Source organism: Nematolebias whitei, chromosome 20 (assembly GCF_014905685.2).
Source record: "Nematolebias whitei isolate Nwh7 chromosome 20, NemWhi1, whole genome shotgun sequence".
Classification (NCBI taxonomy): Eukaryota; Metazoa; Chordata; class Actinopteri; order Cyprinodontiformes; family Rivulidae; genus Nematolebias; species Nematolebias whitei.
In genome coordinates, this window is record NC_056517.1 from 40,365,206 (window position 1) to 40,383,222 (window position 18,017).

Consider the following 18,017-nt stretch of genomic DNA (forward strand, 5'->3'; position numbering starts at 1 on the left):
TACTTGAAGGATGGCGATAATGCTTTTTTGCGATAACTCTTCTAACTCTTTTTTGTAAAATAAAAATAGACTTGGTTGCAGTTTTACAAGCTGCACCCCAGAGAGCAACACAATAAATCAAATGTGGCACAACAATTGTATTGTACAGTGACACGATGCTTTATCAGTCAGACATTCTCGTACTTTATGTAGCGTTGCTGTAGACCTGGAAATTTTAGTTCTTACAACATTAATATGTTTTTTCCATGTCAATGTATCATCTATAATCACTCCCAGAAACTTTACTTCACTCACTCTTTCTATCACAACACCATCAATTTCAAAAGGAAAATCTATAGATGGCTTTTTTTTTACTAAATATCATATAATTTGTTTTTTCTAGATTAAGTGATAATTTATTTAATTTAAACCAAGTATGAATTTTTACAAACTCAATCTTCATTAATTCAAACATCTGATTAAAGTCTTTACCCGAACAAAAGAAAGTATCGTCTGCAAATAAAACACACTTGAGAATACTAGACACCTTAACTAAATCATTTACATACAAAATAAACAGCTTAGGCTCAAGAACTGAACCTTGAGGTACTCCACATGAGACATTACACAAACCAGATCTAACCTCATCAATCTGTACAAACTGTTTTCTTCTGTTTAAATAGCTAGATGTCCACTGTATGGCTAGACCTCTAATACCATATTATTTAAATTTTTCAAGCAGAATAGTGTGATCAATGGTGTCAAAAGCCTTTTTCAAATCAACAAATAGACTTACACAATATTGCTTCTCATCTATCGCTGTAGTAACCTGTTCCATTAAACCCATCAGAGCCAGACATGTTGAATTGTTAGATCTGAAACCGTATTGCTCATTACTCAAAGTATTATGTTTATCTATAAATTTGTCCAGCCTGGACACAAATAATCTTTCAAGAATTTTAGAAAACTGTGGCAACAACGATATAGGTCTATAATTTATAAACAAACTTTTCTCACCATTTTTAAAAATTGGAATCACCTTTGCGATTTCCATTCTTTCTGGGAAAATGCCTTTAGAAAATGATAAATTACAGATATATGTAAATGGTTCCAACACATTACTTATTATTTCCTTCACAATCATTGGATCTTTTATCAGCAAATTGTCCAACTACCTTCATTATGTCTTCCTCACTAGTACCGTTAAGAAACATACTGTTTGCACATCCAGTGATCAAATAATTCACATTACCATCTACTTTAGGAATTGACGTTGCAAAACTTAATCCCACATTTGCAAAATAATTATTAAATCCATTTACAATCTCTGTATCATCATAAATTTCCACATTGTTTTCAACAAAATGTTGTGACAATCCCCTATTACATTTTGTTTTCTTAAAACATTGTTAATTACTCGCCATGTCGCTCTCATATCACCACTGCATTTATGTAATAATTGACTATAATATTCCCTTTTATGTTTTCTTATTATCCCTACCAATTTATTTTTATACTTTTTGTATGTTTTTTTCAGCATTTAATGTTCTAGATTTCATAAACCATGAATAAAGTATATTCTTTTTTTACATGCATTCTTCAATCCTTTAGTCATCCAAGGATGATCGACGTTCTTATCTTTTATGTAGATTTTTTACACAATTTTTTTTTAACAAAACTTCAAGGATCCTCATAAATTCATCATAAGATTTGTTTACATCATCCACATATACTTCATCCCATTTTTGTATATCTAAATCTTCTTTAAATTTATCCAATGCTTGTTTTGATGTGTTTATTTTTGTATTTATCCTTTTTATTTTTTTGGTTTATTATCATCACATTTATAAATTGAAAAAATTGGTAAATGATCACTGATATCCATCATCAATATTCCACTTATCACATCATCATCTTCTATGTTTGTGAATATATTATCGATTAACGTAGCACTGTGAGTTGTTATTCTTGTCGGCCTTAATATCAACGGATTTAAATTTAAACTATTCATCAAGTTCATAAATATACTGGTATTATTAGTCTGTCATGTTGCCCAAATCAATATTGAAATCACCACATAAAAAAACTTTTTTATTTCCACTCTTAACCAATAATTCTAATATTTTATCTGTAAATGTCTCTATCTTTGAACTTGGCGATCGATACACACAACTTATTATAATATTTGTTCCATATTTGTTTATTATTTCCACTGTAATCATTTCCATCATATTATCAACAACCATAGACATTTCTTTAATTAACTTACATTTTATTTCCTTTTTTATAAATATAGCTACTCCTCCACCTCGTTAATTTTTTCTGTTTATATAATGGAAATCATATCCTTCAATGTGGATGTTTTTTATATTTTCATCATTAAGCCATGTCTCTGATAGTGCTATTATTGTAAAAGTTTTTTTTATGTTTTGGAGATTTTCTAGCATGTAAGATATATTTGTATTTATACTTCTACAGTTCAAATGAATTATGGAAAGATCATCATTTGTCATGTTAACTTCCTTAAACTGTTCTTCATTGTAGTATTTACTGTCTTTTTTAGCCGGAAAAAGATTTCTATCTAGTTCTTCATCAACATTATATATTTTAAATTCCAAATCCTCATTCGTCATGAGTAAGCTGTTGTCTTTCGTTAAACCATTTTACTTAGTCCTCCTTATATGTGAATCATCGAGCATAGTTTTCTAATATATCTTATCTTATATACTTATCCAATTTTTTCCAATTCCTTCACATCTTGTATTATCTTCGCTTGCAACCCTTCCTGTACTCTAATCCATATCTTTCCATTTCTTGTCCACGTTGAGACTATCTTTTTTCTTTTCCGTAACAACCTTGCTTCGCGTGCAATGATACCATTTCTTTTTGTCAAATGTTTGTTAATAAACACATTAGTTCCCTTAAGTTTATTTGCCTGCATGATTACTGCATTTCTAGATTTCCTACTAATGAATTTTACCACAATAATCGATTTAGATTTCTCAGCTTTGTTAGGCAATGTATGACATAGAGAAATGTCTTCATATTTAATGTCTATTTCCTTGTTCTGTAGAAAAGTCACCACCTGTTCTTCGAGAGTCCTCTGTTCTTGTGGAGATGCATCTTCTGTAACGAGTCTGTATGGATCGGCACAACACCTGACTCAGGACAAAATTAAAAGAAAAGGTTTTATTTTATTAAAGGCGTTCGTTTGAAGGATCTGAGCCTCAGTTCTGGTCCAATCTATGAAGACAGACAGGTTAGTGACTGCAAAAAGGTTCTGGGAGCTGAGAGGTGGTGTGCACGTCACTGACCTTCTGTGGCAGGAGCAGAGCTGAGACAGAGAACGTTGGAGGGCTGGGCAGGAAACAGAATCCAGGGACGTAGCAGGGGTCGAGAGCCAGGAGCTGTGTGAACAGGCAAAAGGATGATCCGTAGTCGTGGTCGAAGAGGAGAGCGAGGTTGTACCATGTAGGCCGAGAGCGTGGTATCCAGACAGGGGCAAAGACAAAGCGAGGAGTCAAGAGGGAAGCTGTGGTCAAAAACGAAGAAACTAGGAACGAACGAATGCTGGATAATTTACTGGCTGTGAGGCTTTCAATAATCTGGCACTGAGGAGAGTGAGAGTGGAGCTTAAGTAGTGAGCTGAACAGGTGTGGCAGGTGAGTGGTGATTGCTGAGAGAGAGTGACAGGAGCAGAAAATGGGTGATAGGCAGTGCAGGACCAAACAGGATGAAATAAACAGAAACTGAGGCAGGACAAAACATGAATGATCTTAAAACAGGGGCTGTGATATGAGGAGCAGAGGCTTAGGCAGATGGGGGGGCAGTGGGGGCCGCTGAGCGTGACATCTTCAGCAATACCTTCTCCTGAAGTGGCCTTTGAATATGAAGATTTTAATGCAAGACCAGATATGATTATGTTGTCTTGCCTAGAGTTTTGTTCCAATGCATCCACCCTATGCTCAAGTTCATTTATTTTTTATCCTTCATGTTTAATTGTACTCTTAATTGTTTCACTTCTTCAAACAAACTGATCAAAAGTTTCTGTTGGGTTGACAAATTCGTAATTTCAGTACTCATAAAGTTCAGAGATTTCTTTATCTCCTCCATATCATCTGTGTTAGATTCCAATAGATCATGTGTTTCTGTTTTTCATTTTGCCATTACTCACTGTAACAGCTGCTCTATGCAGAATGCACTCTAATCTGACCATTTTGGACCTTGGAAGTACCAGTAAGACTCGAGGCTGACGAGAAAAACAGTCTGTCTGAGTAATGAAGTATCTGTTAGTGCTTCATGGACCGCCTCGTTGTAAATAATATGCAACGTGTTCATCAATGTGCTGCTGGCAGAGTTTGGATGTTTTAAATGGTGTCCTGTCAGGACGAGGTGTGAAGAGATCTTTTTATAATGCCACTACCCTCTCCTCATGGCTTCGTCCCTTTTTCTACCTACAAAATTTATTCTGAAAAAAAAGGACAAGAAGGCCGCGCTTTATAGCAGCAGCTACGTGCACGCCGTCCATCTTTCAGACTGTACGTGCATGTTCTTGTTGTATCTCTGTGCAGTGATAATAAAGTTTATTCTGATTCTGATTTATAAAGTATGTGAATGTTTTTGTTCAGCGCCCTGAGACAACGTATGTTGGGACTTGGAGCTACAGAAATAAAGTGAACTGAAAATGTCTCTAACAGGGTTCTTGTGGTTTCTGATGTGGATCTAATGCTGACACCAATCAACAAACAACCAGCACCCTTCACTTTGGGCTTTCTTCTGTTGGTCTATGTGCACGTCTAGAACATGGAAAACTTGTGTTTTTTTGGTTTTCAGGTGGAGTACAGGACAATGTCGGGCATGTTGATTGACACCACACCTGTGGCTAACCCCACCCATAAAATCAGTCACCTGGATCCCGACACAGAGTATGAGATCAGTGTTCTGCTCACCCGGCCCTTGGAGGGAGGGACAGGAAGCCCCGGGCCGCCGCTCAGAGCCAGGACCAAGTGTGCAGGTGAGTGAGTGAGTGACAGGCGTACCTGCAGACGTCTGCTGAACTTCCTGCCAGCTGCTAGTGGCTAACCACTAGCCTCCTCCCATTAGGAGGTTAATGTTAAAGTCATTAATGCTAAGCTGTGTTAGCGCTGAGCTCATCAGGTGGCTAATGGTTAATGGTGAGGTCGTTAAGGCAGCGAGCTTCGTTAGCGCTGCACTCATTAGTCCTAAATGCTTCAAGTATATTTATCATGCTGGTTGTTTGTTGACTTAGAGAATACACACGCGCATGTGTGAATGCACGCACGCACATGCACACAGCTGTAGTGCATGTGAAGACAACAAACTGGATGTAATTAGCAATTAGCACACTAATTAAACAGGTGCAGCCGTTATTGTGCTGTAGACATGGATCCTTGTGTTTTTTGCTCAGGTTTTATTCCAAACAATGATTTAGATTCATTTTAATACTTTCTGTTATTTTATATGATGTTACAAAGTGTTTATTTTATTGTTTTTATTTTTGTAAGATAATAAAACACATACATGTTATGATGTAGACCTAATGAGGATAAACTTGTTTAAAAGCGTGTAAAAAAATAAATTTTTACTGTTTGCAGCTAATTTGACATGAAATATAAGTACACAATAATTACTTTAATAATAATGTGATACTGATGAAAACCTGAATATTTGTACCTTTTATTATTTATATATTTGTATGTTCCAAAAATATACAAACAACTTGTTTTATCCTGATGCATGCTCAACTTGACGCAACTTGTTTTAGTTCAACGAAGAAACATTATATTTACCGTAATAAATAAAGGTAGATATTTAGATATATTAGATAGGCCCCACCCTGGAGCCAGGCCTGGGTGAGGGGCTTATCAGCGAGCACCTGGTGACCGGGTCTCTACACATGCAGCCCTGTCAGGCTCAGCCCGAATGAGCAACATGGGTTTGCTTTTCTGTGGGCCCATCACTTGCAGCAGGGACCGTACAAGTTGGGTGTAAGATGCTATGGACAGTGGCCGAAGGCAGGGGCCTTGGCGCTCTGACCCTGGCTTACCAAAACTGCTCTTGGGACATGGAATGGGACCTCTCTGGTGAGGAAGGAGCCTTAGCTTGTGCGCGAGGTTGACAGGTACTGACTAGATATAGTTGGGCTCACCTCGACACACAGCATGAGTTCTTGACCCAATCTCCTTGAGAGGGGCTGGACCGTATTCCACTCTGGAGTTGCCCATGGTGAGAGACATAGAGCTGGTGTGGGTCTACTCTTAGCCCTCTGACTTGGTGCCTGTGTGTGGGAGTTCTCCCCATTAGATAAGAGGGTGACTTCCCTGCACCTTCAGGTGGGGGGACAGGCTCTGATGGTTGTTTGTGCCTATGCTCCAGACGGCAATTCAGAGTATCCGGCCTTCTTGGAGTTCTTGGCAGGGGTACTGGAAGGTGCACCAGCTGGGGACTCCTTTATTCTGCTGTGGGACTTCAATGCCCACATGAGTAATGACAGTGTGACCTGGAGGGGCGTGATTGGGAGAAACGGCCTCTCCGATCAGAACTCGAGTCTGTTGTTGGACTTCTGTGCTAGTCATAGTTTATCTAGTCATAGTTTGTCTATCACAAACACCATGTTCGAACATAAGTGTGTCCATAAGTGCACTTGGCACCAGGATGCTTTAAGTTTTGCATCGATGATAGAGTTCATAGTCATGTCATCTGATTTGCGGCCGTTTGTTTTGGACACTCGGGTGAAGAGAGGAGCTGAGCTGTCAACTGATCACCACCTAGTAGTGAGTTGGTCAGATGGCGGGGGAAGATGCCAGACAGACCTGGTAGACCCAAACTTGAAGTGAGGGTTTGCTGGGAACGCCTGGCAGAAGAACCCTTCAGAAAGATCTTCAACTCACACCTCCGAGAGAGGTTTAACCACTTCCCAACTAAGGTGGGGGACATTGAGTCTGAGTGGGCCATGTTCCACGATTCAATTGTTGAGGTGGCTGCCTTGATCTGTGGTCGCAAGGTAGTTGGTGCTTCTCACAGTGGCCATCCTTGAACTCGGTGGTGGACACCCCGGGTTAGGGAGGCTGTCAAGCTGAAGAAGGAGTCCTATCAGGCCTTGTTGTGTGAGACTATGGAGGCAGCTGTGGAGTACCGGAGGGCCAAGCGGTCTGCAGCCTTGGCTGTTGCTGAGGCAAAAGCTCGTATGTGGGAGAAGTTCAGTGAGGCCTTGTATAAAGACTCTCAGTTGGCTCCGAGGAGATTCTAGCAAACCATCAGGTGGCTGAGGAGAGGAAAACAGCACTTTACTAACACTGTTTTAAGTAGAGGTGGGGTACTGTTGATCTCAATCAGTGATGTCATCGGGAGATGGAAGGAATACTTCTAGGATCTTCTCAATCCCACTGACTCCTCTTCCATGGAGGAAGCTGAGTTGGGGGACTTCGAGGTTGGTCTATCCATAACCGTGGCTGAGGTCACCGAGTAGTTAAAACGCTTCGAGGTGGCAAGTCCTCGGAGTGGATGAGATTCGCCCTGATTTCCTTAAGGCTCTGGATGTTGTAACATCACGTGGACATCGGGGGTAGTGCCACTGGTTTGGCAGACTAGGGTGGCGGTTCCCTTTTCAAAAAGGGGGACTGGAGGGTGTTCTTCAATTATAGGGGACTCACTCTCCTTAGCCTCCCTGACAGTGCTTTATTTGAGCCAGATCCTGCTGGAGCAAGATCCGGGAACTCTCTCATTTTGACCGGGTGTGTTCCGGCAACTGTTTGCTCGGATCCAACAACTCAAATCTCCGCCCCTAAAAGTCCAAAGTCGTCACACATTTTTATTTTGATTATTTATTAAAAATACAAAGAGAGGAGACGTTGCCCAGTCTGTGGAGTGGATATTATGGCTGCAGCAGGCGCACTAGCTCACGCACACGCGCCTGCCCAGCAGAGACACGGATGGTATGTCCCGCGGGGGAGAAGTATCTTCCTTGATATGGCAAGCCAAGTGGCCCATTAGCCAGACATGTGGTAAAAGTGGTTATTAATGGACCACTTGGCTTGCCATACCTTACACACAGGAGCATCTCCAGACAGCTCTGAGTACGCACAACTGTTGATGTGAACTCACGCATACGTTTCAGACATAATAAATAAAAAAGCTTAGCTACAGTAAAAAATATATATTTATACGAGAGAAATGTTTGATGTGTATTATTCACATTAATCACGTATCAAAACAACAACGCTAATTTTCAAAATAACAGTGATCAAAATGTCAAAAAGACAGTCCAGTTTACTTTCATAAAATAAATGGATGGATTGTCCTTAGCTGGACAATCAAGAAGGCAGTCGTAACTGAGGTTGGAGTAGCAGGAGCAAATGCGTGCAGGGATGAACTCAGCGGAGAAGAGTTTGACTCAGAAGTGTGTGTGTGTGGGGTGGGGGCTTAGGATGCTTGACAGAATCGTAGCTGCTCTATTCATACACAACCTGTTGGTGCTCTCTAAAATAATAATTGAATTAAGTGTTTACAAATGTAGGTAAATGTAGATGTTTAACAACCCGTTAAAATAGGCTACACCAAAATGCAGGAAATAGCATCTTCTTCTTTCTTTTTCTTTCGGCTGCTCCCTTCGTCAGGGGTCACCTCAGCGAACAAACTCGCACGAAGACTTGGCAATTTTTTTTATGCCGGATACCCTTCCTGACACAACCACAGCCCACTGAGCTACCACAGCCTTCTGCGTGGAACAGAGAGCTGCTATGTAGGGTGCCCAGGGGAGCAGATGGGGTTTTAAGGGCCTTGCTCAAGGGCCCAGATTGGAGCAAATGAGGGTGGAGACAGATGTGGGTGCTTCACCAATCCCACCCACATTTTGATGTTGTCTATACTGGGAGTTGAACCAGCAATCTTCCGATCACAGGCCCACCATCTCTAAACTCTGTGGCACTACTCCTGAGGAAATAGCATCTCCTTCTCATTCAAAAATTGAATGAGAAGGAGGACCTACAGGCTCCCTCAACTTCCCTGGCTCCCCTGCGCACCCCCTCCTCCCCCACCGGCCCACAACCTCCTGCCCACCATTTGCGTTCCAGCATAGATCCGTTTACAAATTAAGCCCTGCTCCCTGGTAAGGTCTATTCAGGGGTACTGGAGAAGCAAGTCCGATCGTTTGTCGAACCTCAGATCCAGGAGTAACAATGCGGGTTCCGTACTGGCCATGGAACACTGGATCACTTCTTTATCCTCACTAGGATCTTCAAGGCATCATGGGAATTTGTCCATCCAGTCTACATGTGTTTTGTGTACTTGGAGAAGGCATTCGACCATGTTCCACGGGGTACACTATCGGAGGTGCTCCGTAAATATGGGATTGGGGTCCTCTTGTTACGGGCTGTTTGGTCCCTATTCAAGTGGTGCGAGAGTTTAGTTCGCATTGCGGGTAGTAACAACAGATATTTTGTTTATTCCAGTTCTTTATTCGACACAGTTACTAATGGAAATCAGCCACTTCTCCTATAAGCCAAACTTCTACGAATCATATCCCTCCTACAAGTCAATCCTCAGTTAATCACACCTTTTCTCTTTCCCCGTTCTCAGTTAATGATGTTACTAAACTGTTAAAAGGTCTAAACTCTAAAAAAATCTGCAGGACCAGATAAACTTGCACCTTATTTCTTAAGGCTGGCTGCTCATATCATCACAGTCCCTGTGACCCACATCTTTAACCTGTCCATGAGACAAAACTCCATTCCAGACACTTGAAAACAGCCTTTGTTCTTCCTTTGCTGAAGGGAGGTGACACCCCCCCCCCCCCATTGAACAACTATTGACCCAATCTCTAAACTCTGCATTTTAGCCAAGGTTCTAGAAAAACTGATAAACTCTCAAATCAAAAATTACCTGGACTCATTTAACATCTTACCTCCCCATCAATCTGGTTTCAGGAAACAACACAGCACAACCACTGCTTCACTGAAGGTTCTTAATGACGTTGTTGAAGCACTGGATGCTAAGAATTATTGTGTTGCACTTTTCTTAGACTGTCTAAAGATTTTTACACTGTGGATCATAACATCTTGTGTCATAAGATCTCAGAAACTGGTTTCTCTGATCACACCATTGGTTGGTTTTCTAACTATCTTTCAGATCGGAGGCAATGTGTTCAAAATAATGGTACTTCCACCAGTTATTTTACAGTCGAAAATGGTGTACCACAAGGCTCTGTTTTAGGACCCACCCTCTTTACAGTCTACACAAGTATTATAGGTCAGATCATCCCTGATGCATCCATACATTTCTATGCTGATGACACAGTTGTTTATTGTCGAGCTAAAACAGTTGCTAAAGCTGCTTTTGACATCATTCAGACAGACTTGCTCCATCTCAAACTTGTCCTAAACGTTGACAAAACCAAAAGGATGCTGTTTTCAAACAGAAAGTCAGTCCCAGCAGTTCTTCCTCTGATTTTATCCTCCCAGGCGCTCATCGAGGTGGCAGCTTCTGTTTCTCCTCCCCCGTTCTTTTCCTTCTTCCTGCTCTGCTCTCTGTCTGTCTGAAGCACCTGGGTCTCATCTCCCGAACATAAATTCAGAAGATTATGGATTTGGTATCGTGGGCGTTCAACTCTATTGAAAAGATTTTTTCATCAAAGCGACAAGGTCCTGGGGAACCGGCATGTCCAGCTGAGACTCACGCTGTGGGGTATGTCATGGATTCGTGGGGAGTGTGGCAATCGATGTGCATTACAGTGCTGTCTCAAGAGGATGTTGAAGACGTTTACATATTTGGACTTATGATAGCAGGGACTCTGCTTTTTGGCATCGGCGGGGCTCTGTTTTATCGACTTTTGAAGAAGACATCGGCAGCAGTTTCGGCCATGGAAAAGCTTCTGAGTTAGTGTGAAGGTCTGGTCCTCGCTGTGAGAACTTTAAATCGTCTGGTCTACGAGCTTAACCGTAAGGTGGAGGCGATTGAGAATCGCAGACCACCTGCGGCTTCTGGGACTCGTCAGCGTGGTGGGTTTGACCTTGAAGGAGACTCATAGCATGGATCAGTGGAATAGAATCCCACAATTAGGCATTTTCGGAACCAGAACGCCCAGATGGACTCAAGGCTGAAGAAAAAGTAATCTGTCTGCCTGAAGAAAAACAAAAATGAAACTTATCTAATCTGACTCCCAATGGCCTCGGAGACAGGCTGACTATCAAATTTCTCCTGGGACATGAGTACCCAAGGACAAAAGCTTCATCTATCGCTCCCCCCCACCCTGAGAACTTTCTGTGCAAGCTTATCAGAACTGCTGGCTGGAACAACATCTTCAGAAACTGTAGCTGATCTGAAAAAACGCTCATGGACAAATCTCAACACGTCGACGTCAAATGCAAATGTGATCATGTTTTAATTGAGCTGCTGGTAGAGTTTTTGATGTCTCAAATCGTGGCCTGATGGACAAGATGTGAAAGATCTTTTTTTGTAATATCACTATCTACCCTCATGTTTCTCCCCCTTTTCCTATCTAACATTATTATCTGATAAGGATAAAATGGCCGCGCTCTCCTGTAGTTGCAGCTTCGTGCACTCCGCCCATCTTTCGGACGACTGTACATACATATTTGCGTTGTACCTCAGTGCAATTCCAATACAGTTTATTCTGATTCTGATTCTGAAATGGTGTCCCTATTGAGTTTGTCGATTCATACAAATATTTGGGTATCTTGGTCGACTCACATCTCTCTTTTAAGCTTCATGTGGAAAACTTGTTAAAGAAATTGAAAGTTAAACTGGGTTTCTTTTTCAGAAACAGATCCTGTCTAACCCTGAATGTTAGGAAACACCTTGTATCTGTGACTTTCCTTCCCTCCATTGATTACAGTGACATTATTTACATGAACGCTCCTACAAGAACCCTGCAGATGTTGGATGCTGCAGATGTTGGATGCTGTCTATCATGGTGCACTAAGATTCATAACTGGCTGTAACTACCATACCCACCACTGCACCCAGTATTCACTGGTTAACTGGTCACCATTAACTTCACACAGACTCTCTCACTGGTACATTTTCATCTTTAAATCACTTCTTGGTCTGCTGCCTTCATACATCTCCTCCTACATGTCTCTGTGTGAGTGCAGCTACAGCGTGCGCTCTCAGGACATCATTACCTGCAGTGTTCCCTCAGTGAGGACTGAACTAGACAAAAGGGCCTTCTCCTACTCTGCTCCTGTTTCCTGGAATACCTTGTAAAAGATCTGAAGCTCTCGACCTTGACCTCTCTAAGTGGCTTTAAAACTCTATTAAGTTCCTGGGACAAACCAACACAGACATGTTCCTGTTTTTAGTTTTCTATATTTCTTTACAACCTAGCTGCTTTTTTGTCACATTTTTTAATACCATTTTATTTTGTCTTGTTCCGGGGGGCACTGGAGGAGAGGGCGTGCCCCAGAGGCCGTCTTAGGACCAACATAATAGTTTTTTCCACTTTGGAGTAAGCTGTTGTTGGAGAAGCAGTTTTGTTTGGTGTTTCCTCGGATTGATGAAGCCTTCTGGATGGAGGGTGAAACGTCTCAGCACAAAAAAAAAAAAAAAACGTCCAGATGACCTAACTGAACATTGTTGGATTTTCACTTGTTATTCTCAATGTGAATGCATCCTTTATGATTGTCCACTGTTGTCATCATTCTTTGTTAAATCAGGTCTCTCTTGTAAATGAGTCTTCGAGGCTCAATGGAACTAACCTGTAGAAATAAAGGTTGAATGAATAAAAAAGAAAGTCGGACCCTTCTGGGTGGGAGTTGGACTCCACCAGGGCTTCCTGCTGTCACTGATTCTGTTCATTACTTTTATGGACATAACTTCTCAGTGTAGCCAGGGGACGTAGGGTTTCTGGTTCGGTGGCCTCAGGATTCATCTCTGCTCTTTGCAGATGATGTGGTCCTGTTGGCGTCATCGTGTCGTGATCTTCAGCTCTCACTGGAGCGGTTCACAGTCGAGTATGAAGCAGCTGGGATGAGAATCAACACCTCCAAATCTGAGGCCATGGTCCTCAGTTGGAAGAGTGGATAGTTCTCTTCAGGTCAAGGGTGAGGTTCTGCCTCAAGTGGAGGAGTTCAAGTATCTCTGGGTTTTGTTCACAGTGAGAGAAGAATGGAGCATGAGATTGACAAATGGATTGGTGCAGCGTCTGCAGTATTGTGGACTCTGTGCCAGTCCATTGTGGTGAAGAGGGAGCTGAGTTGTAAGAAAGCTCTCTGTTTACCGGTCAGTCTACGTTCCGCCCCTCACCTCTGGTGATGGATGGATGGTTGGATGGATGGTTGGATGGATGGATGGATGGATGGATGGATGGATGGATGGATATTTAGGTAAAAACTGTTGATGTTCTGCTGCCTTACAGAACAGGCCATTGCTCTCATTTGCCCGAGTGTTTGAGCGCCACGATGTGAGCGTGTGCGTCATGTTTCATCACCCCACCGTTCTGACCTGCTGGGAGAAGACTCCTGTCAGCTCCTCGTAGAACTCCTTTGTTCTCACTGTCTGTGTTGCCCCCTCCTCCCGAACCAGGCTGACATTAAACTCCCCCCGGGGAGTTCCATTCATTAGAGGGATCCAGCAGCTTCTGGTCTTTGGTTCTGGTTGTTCCTGTTGAGATTAAAATGGTTCTTGATTCATAGTAAAACAATCTGACGATTCAAACAAGGTTTCCCATCATTCAGTAAACAGAACCTGACTTTGAGATGGGTTCAGGTTGTTTCTGCTGCAAGGTGGATCATTCATCCAACCTTTATTTCTACAGGTTAGTCCCATTGAGCCTCGAGGACTCTTTTACAGCAGAGACCTGATTTAAACAAAGAATGTTAACAACAGTGGACAATCATAAAAGAGGGGTACAGATTTACAGTACATTTGTGTTTGTTTGTTTTTTGTTTGTTTGTTTGTTTTTTTACAAATCAAAACAAAATAGCAACCAAAAGGACAGTCAAAAGGAAAAGTAGCGAAACAAAAAAACATCTAGAATGTAAGGCGGTGTAGAAACTAAAAACAGGAACATGTCTGCATGAACTTATCAGATGTTTGAAGCCACTTCGAGAGGTCCATGTGGAGATCTTCAGATCTTTTTACAAGATATTTCAGGAAACAGGAGCGGAGTCATGGAAACATGGTTCTGTGTTGAGCTTCAGGTTGAGCTTCAGCTTCAAGCTTCAGAGCTTCAGCTTTAGGGTTCTAGAATTGCGCCGCTCAAGGTGGCTGCATGTTGGAGCAGCTCTGTTACTTTCATTCTGAGATATTACTTTTGAAAACTTTAATTCCTCTTTTTTCTGGATATAAATCACTTTTTTTGGATGATTATTTCCTCTGGTGTTGGATGCTGTGCAGCTGGAAGGATTTTTACAGAAATATCTTTGCTTTTGGACACTTGTTATGATGCGTAACCATGACAACAAGGTTGTTTTTTACAACCGGGAGCAGCTGATTAACATCTCCAAAGCTCAAATAATATCTCAACTACAGCCTCAAATCCCAAATGAGTTGAAAAGGAGGCGTCGTGGATGCAGAGCAGGAGCAAAGAAGAGGGAGAAAGAGAGAAGAATGCAATTTAAACCATCTCTTCCATCGATCATGATGGGCAATGTGAGATCACTGGGAAACAAGTTGGATGAACTTCAAGCCCTAACAAGGACCCATCCAGAGTATCGGGAATGCAGTGTTATGTGTTTCACTGAGACATGGCTGCAGGATCATATCCCCGACTCCAGCGTTTCCTTGCCAGGCTTTCTGACCATACAAGCAGATAGAGATTTAAAGAGGAGTGGCAAAAGGAAAGGAGGTGGGTTGGCAGTGCTTGTGAACAACAGATGGTGTAATCCTGGACATGTTACTGTGAAGTGTCGTCTCTGCAGTCCAGATATTGAACTGTTAGCACTAAATTGTCGTTCATATTATTTGCCAAGAGAGTTCACCAGTGTTATTTTGGCAAATGGCATCCCACTGTTATTCAACCCAATGCTGTTGCCGAGACTGCGTGTGATGTCATCAGCTCCGAGGTTGCTAAGCTACAGGCACCACACCCTAGTGCGTTTGTTGCAATATCTGGGGATTTTAATCATGCCTCTCTCTCTGCTACACTTCCGACATTCCAACAGTTTGTCAGCTGCTCTACCAGAGAAAACAAAACGCTGGACTTGTTTTATGAAAATGTCAAGGATTCATACATCGCTAAAGCAAGACCCCCTCTTGGCAAATCAGATCACAATCTTGTGTTTCTCTGCTCAAAATATAAACCCCTTGTTCAGAGGCAACCTGCAATAAAAAGAACAGTGAGAAAATGGTCAATGGAAGCTGAAGAAGCCCTGCGGGGTTGTTTTGAGGCTACAGACTGGGATGCACTGTGCCAGCCACATGGAGAGGACATCATTGCCAAGACTGAGTGTGTGACTGACTATATAAACTTCTGTGTAAACAACAACACCCCCACCAGAACAGTGAGATGCTTCCCCAATAACAAACCCTGGATCACCACTGACCTGAAGGAACTGCTAAACCAGAAAAAAAGAGCCTTCAGGGAAGGAGACAGGGAACTATTGAGGAACACACAGAAGCAACTAAAAGTCAAGATAAGAAACGGCAAGGAGGTGTACAAGAAGAAGCTGGAGAGCAAGTTCCAACAGAACAATATCAGAGAGGTGTGGTCAGGGATGAAACAGATCACAGGCTTCAAGCAGAAGGAGGATCAGAAGGATGGAAGCCTGGACAGAGCCAATGAACTGAACACATTCTTCAACAGGTTCAGTTCAGGAACAAGCTCAGCATCCTCCTCTCTTGCCCACAGCCAAACATACAAACCACCCTCCATTGACCCAAGGCTGTCCTGTCACACCTCGAATACTGTATCTACCACCTCAGCCATGGACCCTTCTTCTACTTATTGGTCTTCAACCAAATCAGAAGATGCTGATACCTCCTTTGCCTCCCCCCTCTGCATCTCCAGAAGTCAGGTGAGGAAGCAGCTGGAGAGACTGAACCGGAATAAGGTTGCAGGTCCAGATGGTGTCAGTCCCAGAGTCCTGAAGGTCTGTGCAGAGCAGCTCTGTGGGGTTCTGCAGCACCTCTTCAACCTTAGCCTGACCCAGGAGAAGGTTCCAGTGTTGTGGAAAACATCCTGTCTTGTTCCAGTGCCAAAGAAAACTCACCCATCAGTCCTCAATGACTATAGGCGTGTTGCCCTGACATCCCACATCATGAAGGTCCTAGAGAGACTTCTGCTGACCCACCTGACTAGACAAACAAGCACATATCAGGACCCACTGCAGTTTGCTTATCAGCGTGGACTTGGGAGTTGAAGATGCCATCATACTAGGGCATTAACAGAGTACTCGAGTAATCTACACATCGATTGCTAGGACATCTATCAGGGTTAAAAATGTAACGTCGAGTATCCGTAGTGACGTCATATTATGTGACCACCGTATGACCATAGGGGGCGGTGTTGCACTGTTGCAGGTCACAGAGTATGGTGTAACACCGGGTCCAATCCACAGAACCAGTACCAGCTTCCTCTGACCTTGTTTCACAAACAAAAAGCAAAAAATATTAATCTCTAAACCTATTAAAAAATCTATAAACATATTAATCTCTAAAACTAAACTTAATGCACCACAGCTGGCGGTGGTGCGGGGTGGTCAACCCCCCGTTAAGTTTCGTTTTTGACGTGCTGCACGTTTCTTCACGTTTGCAGTTTAATAATAAAAACTAATAGTTTAGTTTTTCCTGTGATTTCTTTGCAGTATGCTAAATGGTAGGAGCAAAATATACGCTCCCAATGTTTTGTTGGTCTTTTTTTTTTGTAAATAATGACCTTTTTTGCGGTTTTATTTATTTATTTATTTTTGTAACTTGAGATCTATGACGTCATCAAATACTCGAGTTCTACTCGGGTTTTATTATGTTAATGTCGAGTTTAAAAATTATATACTCGTTCAACCCCTACATCATACACCTGCTTCAGCAAACTCACTGTCATGTAGAAAAGGCAGACAGCACTGTGAGAGTCATGTTCTTTGATTTCTCCAGTGCATTTAACACAATCCAGCCTGATCTGCTTTGTCAGAAACTCCAGAAGACTCAGGTGGAGGCCTCAACAATCACCTGGATCAAAGACTACCTGACGGACAGACCACAGTGTGTGAGACTGAAGGGTTGTGTGTCTAACCAGGTGGTCAGTAGCTCAGGAGCACCACAGGGGACTGTACTCGCACCATTCCTTTTCACTCTGTACACCTCAGATTTCCAGTACAAAACAGACTCCTGTCATCTGCAGAAATATTCTGATGACTCTGCAGTGGTCGGGTGTATCAGAGATGGACAAGAAGCTGAGTACAGGGAACTGGTGGACCGCTTTGTGGCCTGGTGTGGAAACAATCATCTCATCTTGAACGTGAACAAAACAAAGGAGATGATTGTAGATTTCAGGAGAATCAGGAGCAGGTCCAACACTATTTCCACTATGGGAGAAGAAGTGGAGGTGGTGGAGAAGTATAAATACCTTGGGGTTCACCTGGACAACAGACTGGACTGGAGCTGCAACAGTGAAGCGTCTACAAGAAGGGACAGAGCAGACTGTACTTCTTGAGGAAGCTGAAGTCCTTCAACGTTTGCAGCAAGATGCTGCATATCTTCTATAAGTCTGTTGTAGAGAGCGCTGTCTCTTCTGCCATCATCTGCTGGGGGAGCAGCACCAGAGCAAGTGACTTAAAAAAGATCAAGAAGCTCATAAAGAAGGCTGGCTCAGTTCTGGGGACTCCTCTAGAACCTTTGGAGATGATTGTACAAAGAAGGATTCTTCATCAAATGAAGAACATTATAGACAACCCTCAGCATCCTCTTCATCAGACTGTCATACAACATCAGACTGTCATACAACATCAGACTGTCATACAACAACAGACTGTCATACAACATCAGACTGTCATACAACATCAGACTGTCATACAACAACAGACTGTCATACAACATCAGACTGTCATACAACAACAGACTGTCAT

The 18,017-nt window shown here is 42.3% G+C and overlaps 1 protein-coding gene across 1 annotated transcript in view; it reads left to right on the plus strand.

The window, feature by feature from the left end:
* LOC119426469 (receptor-type tyrosine-protein phosphatase mu) overlaps window positions 1–18,017 on the plus strand; it is a gene marked incomplete at its 5' end in the record, with an annotated part of 67,319 nt that overhangs the window by 8,478 nt on the left and 40,824 nt on the right. Inside the window, 1 exon segment of the mRNA XM_037694030.1 lies at window positions 4,813–4,993. Within this exon segment, the coding sequence (XP_037549958.1) occupies window positions 4,813–4,993 (181 nt within the window).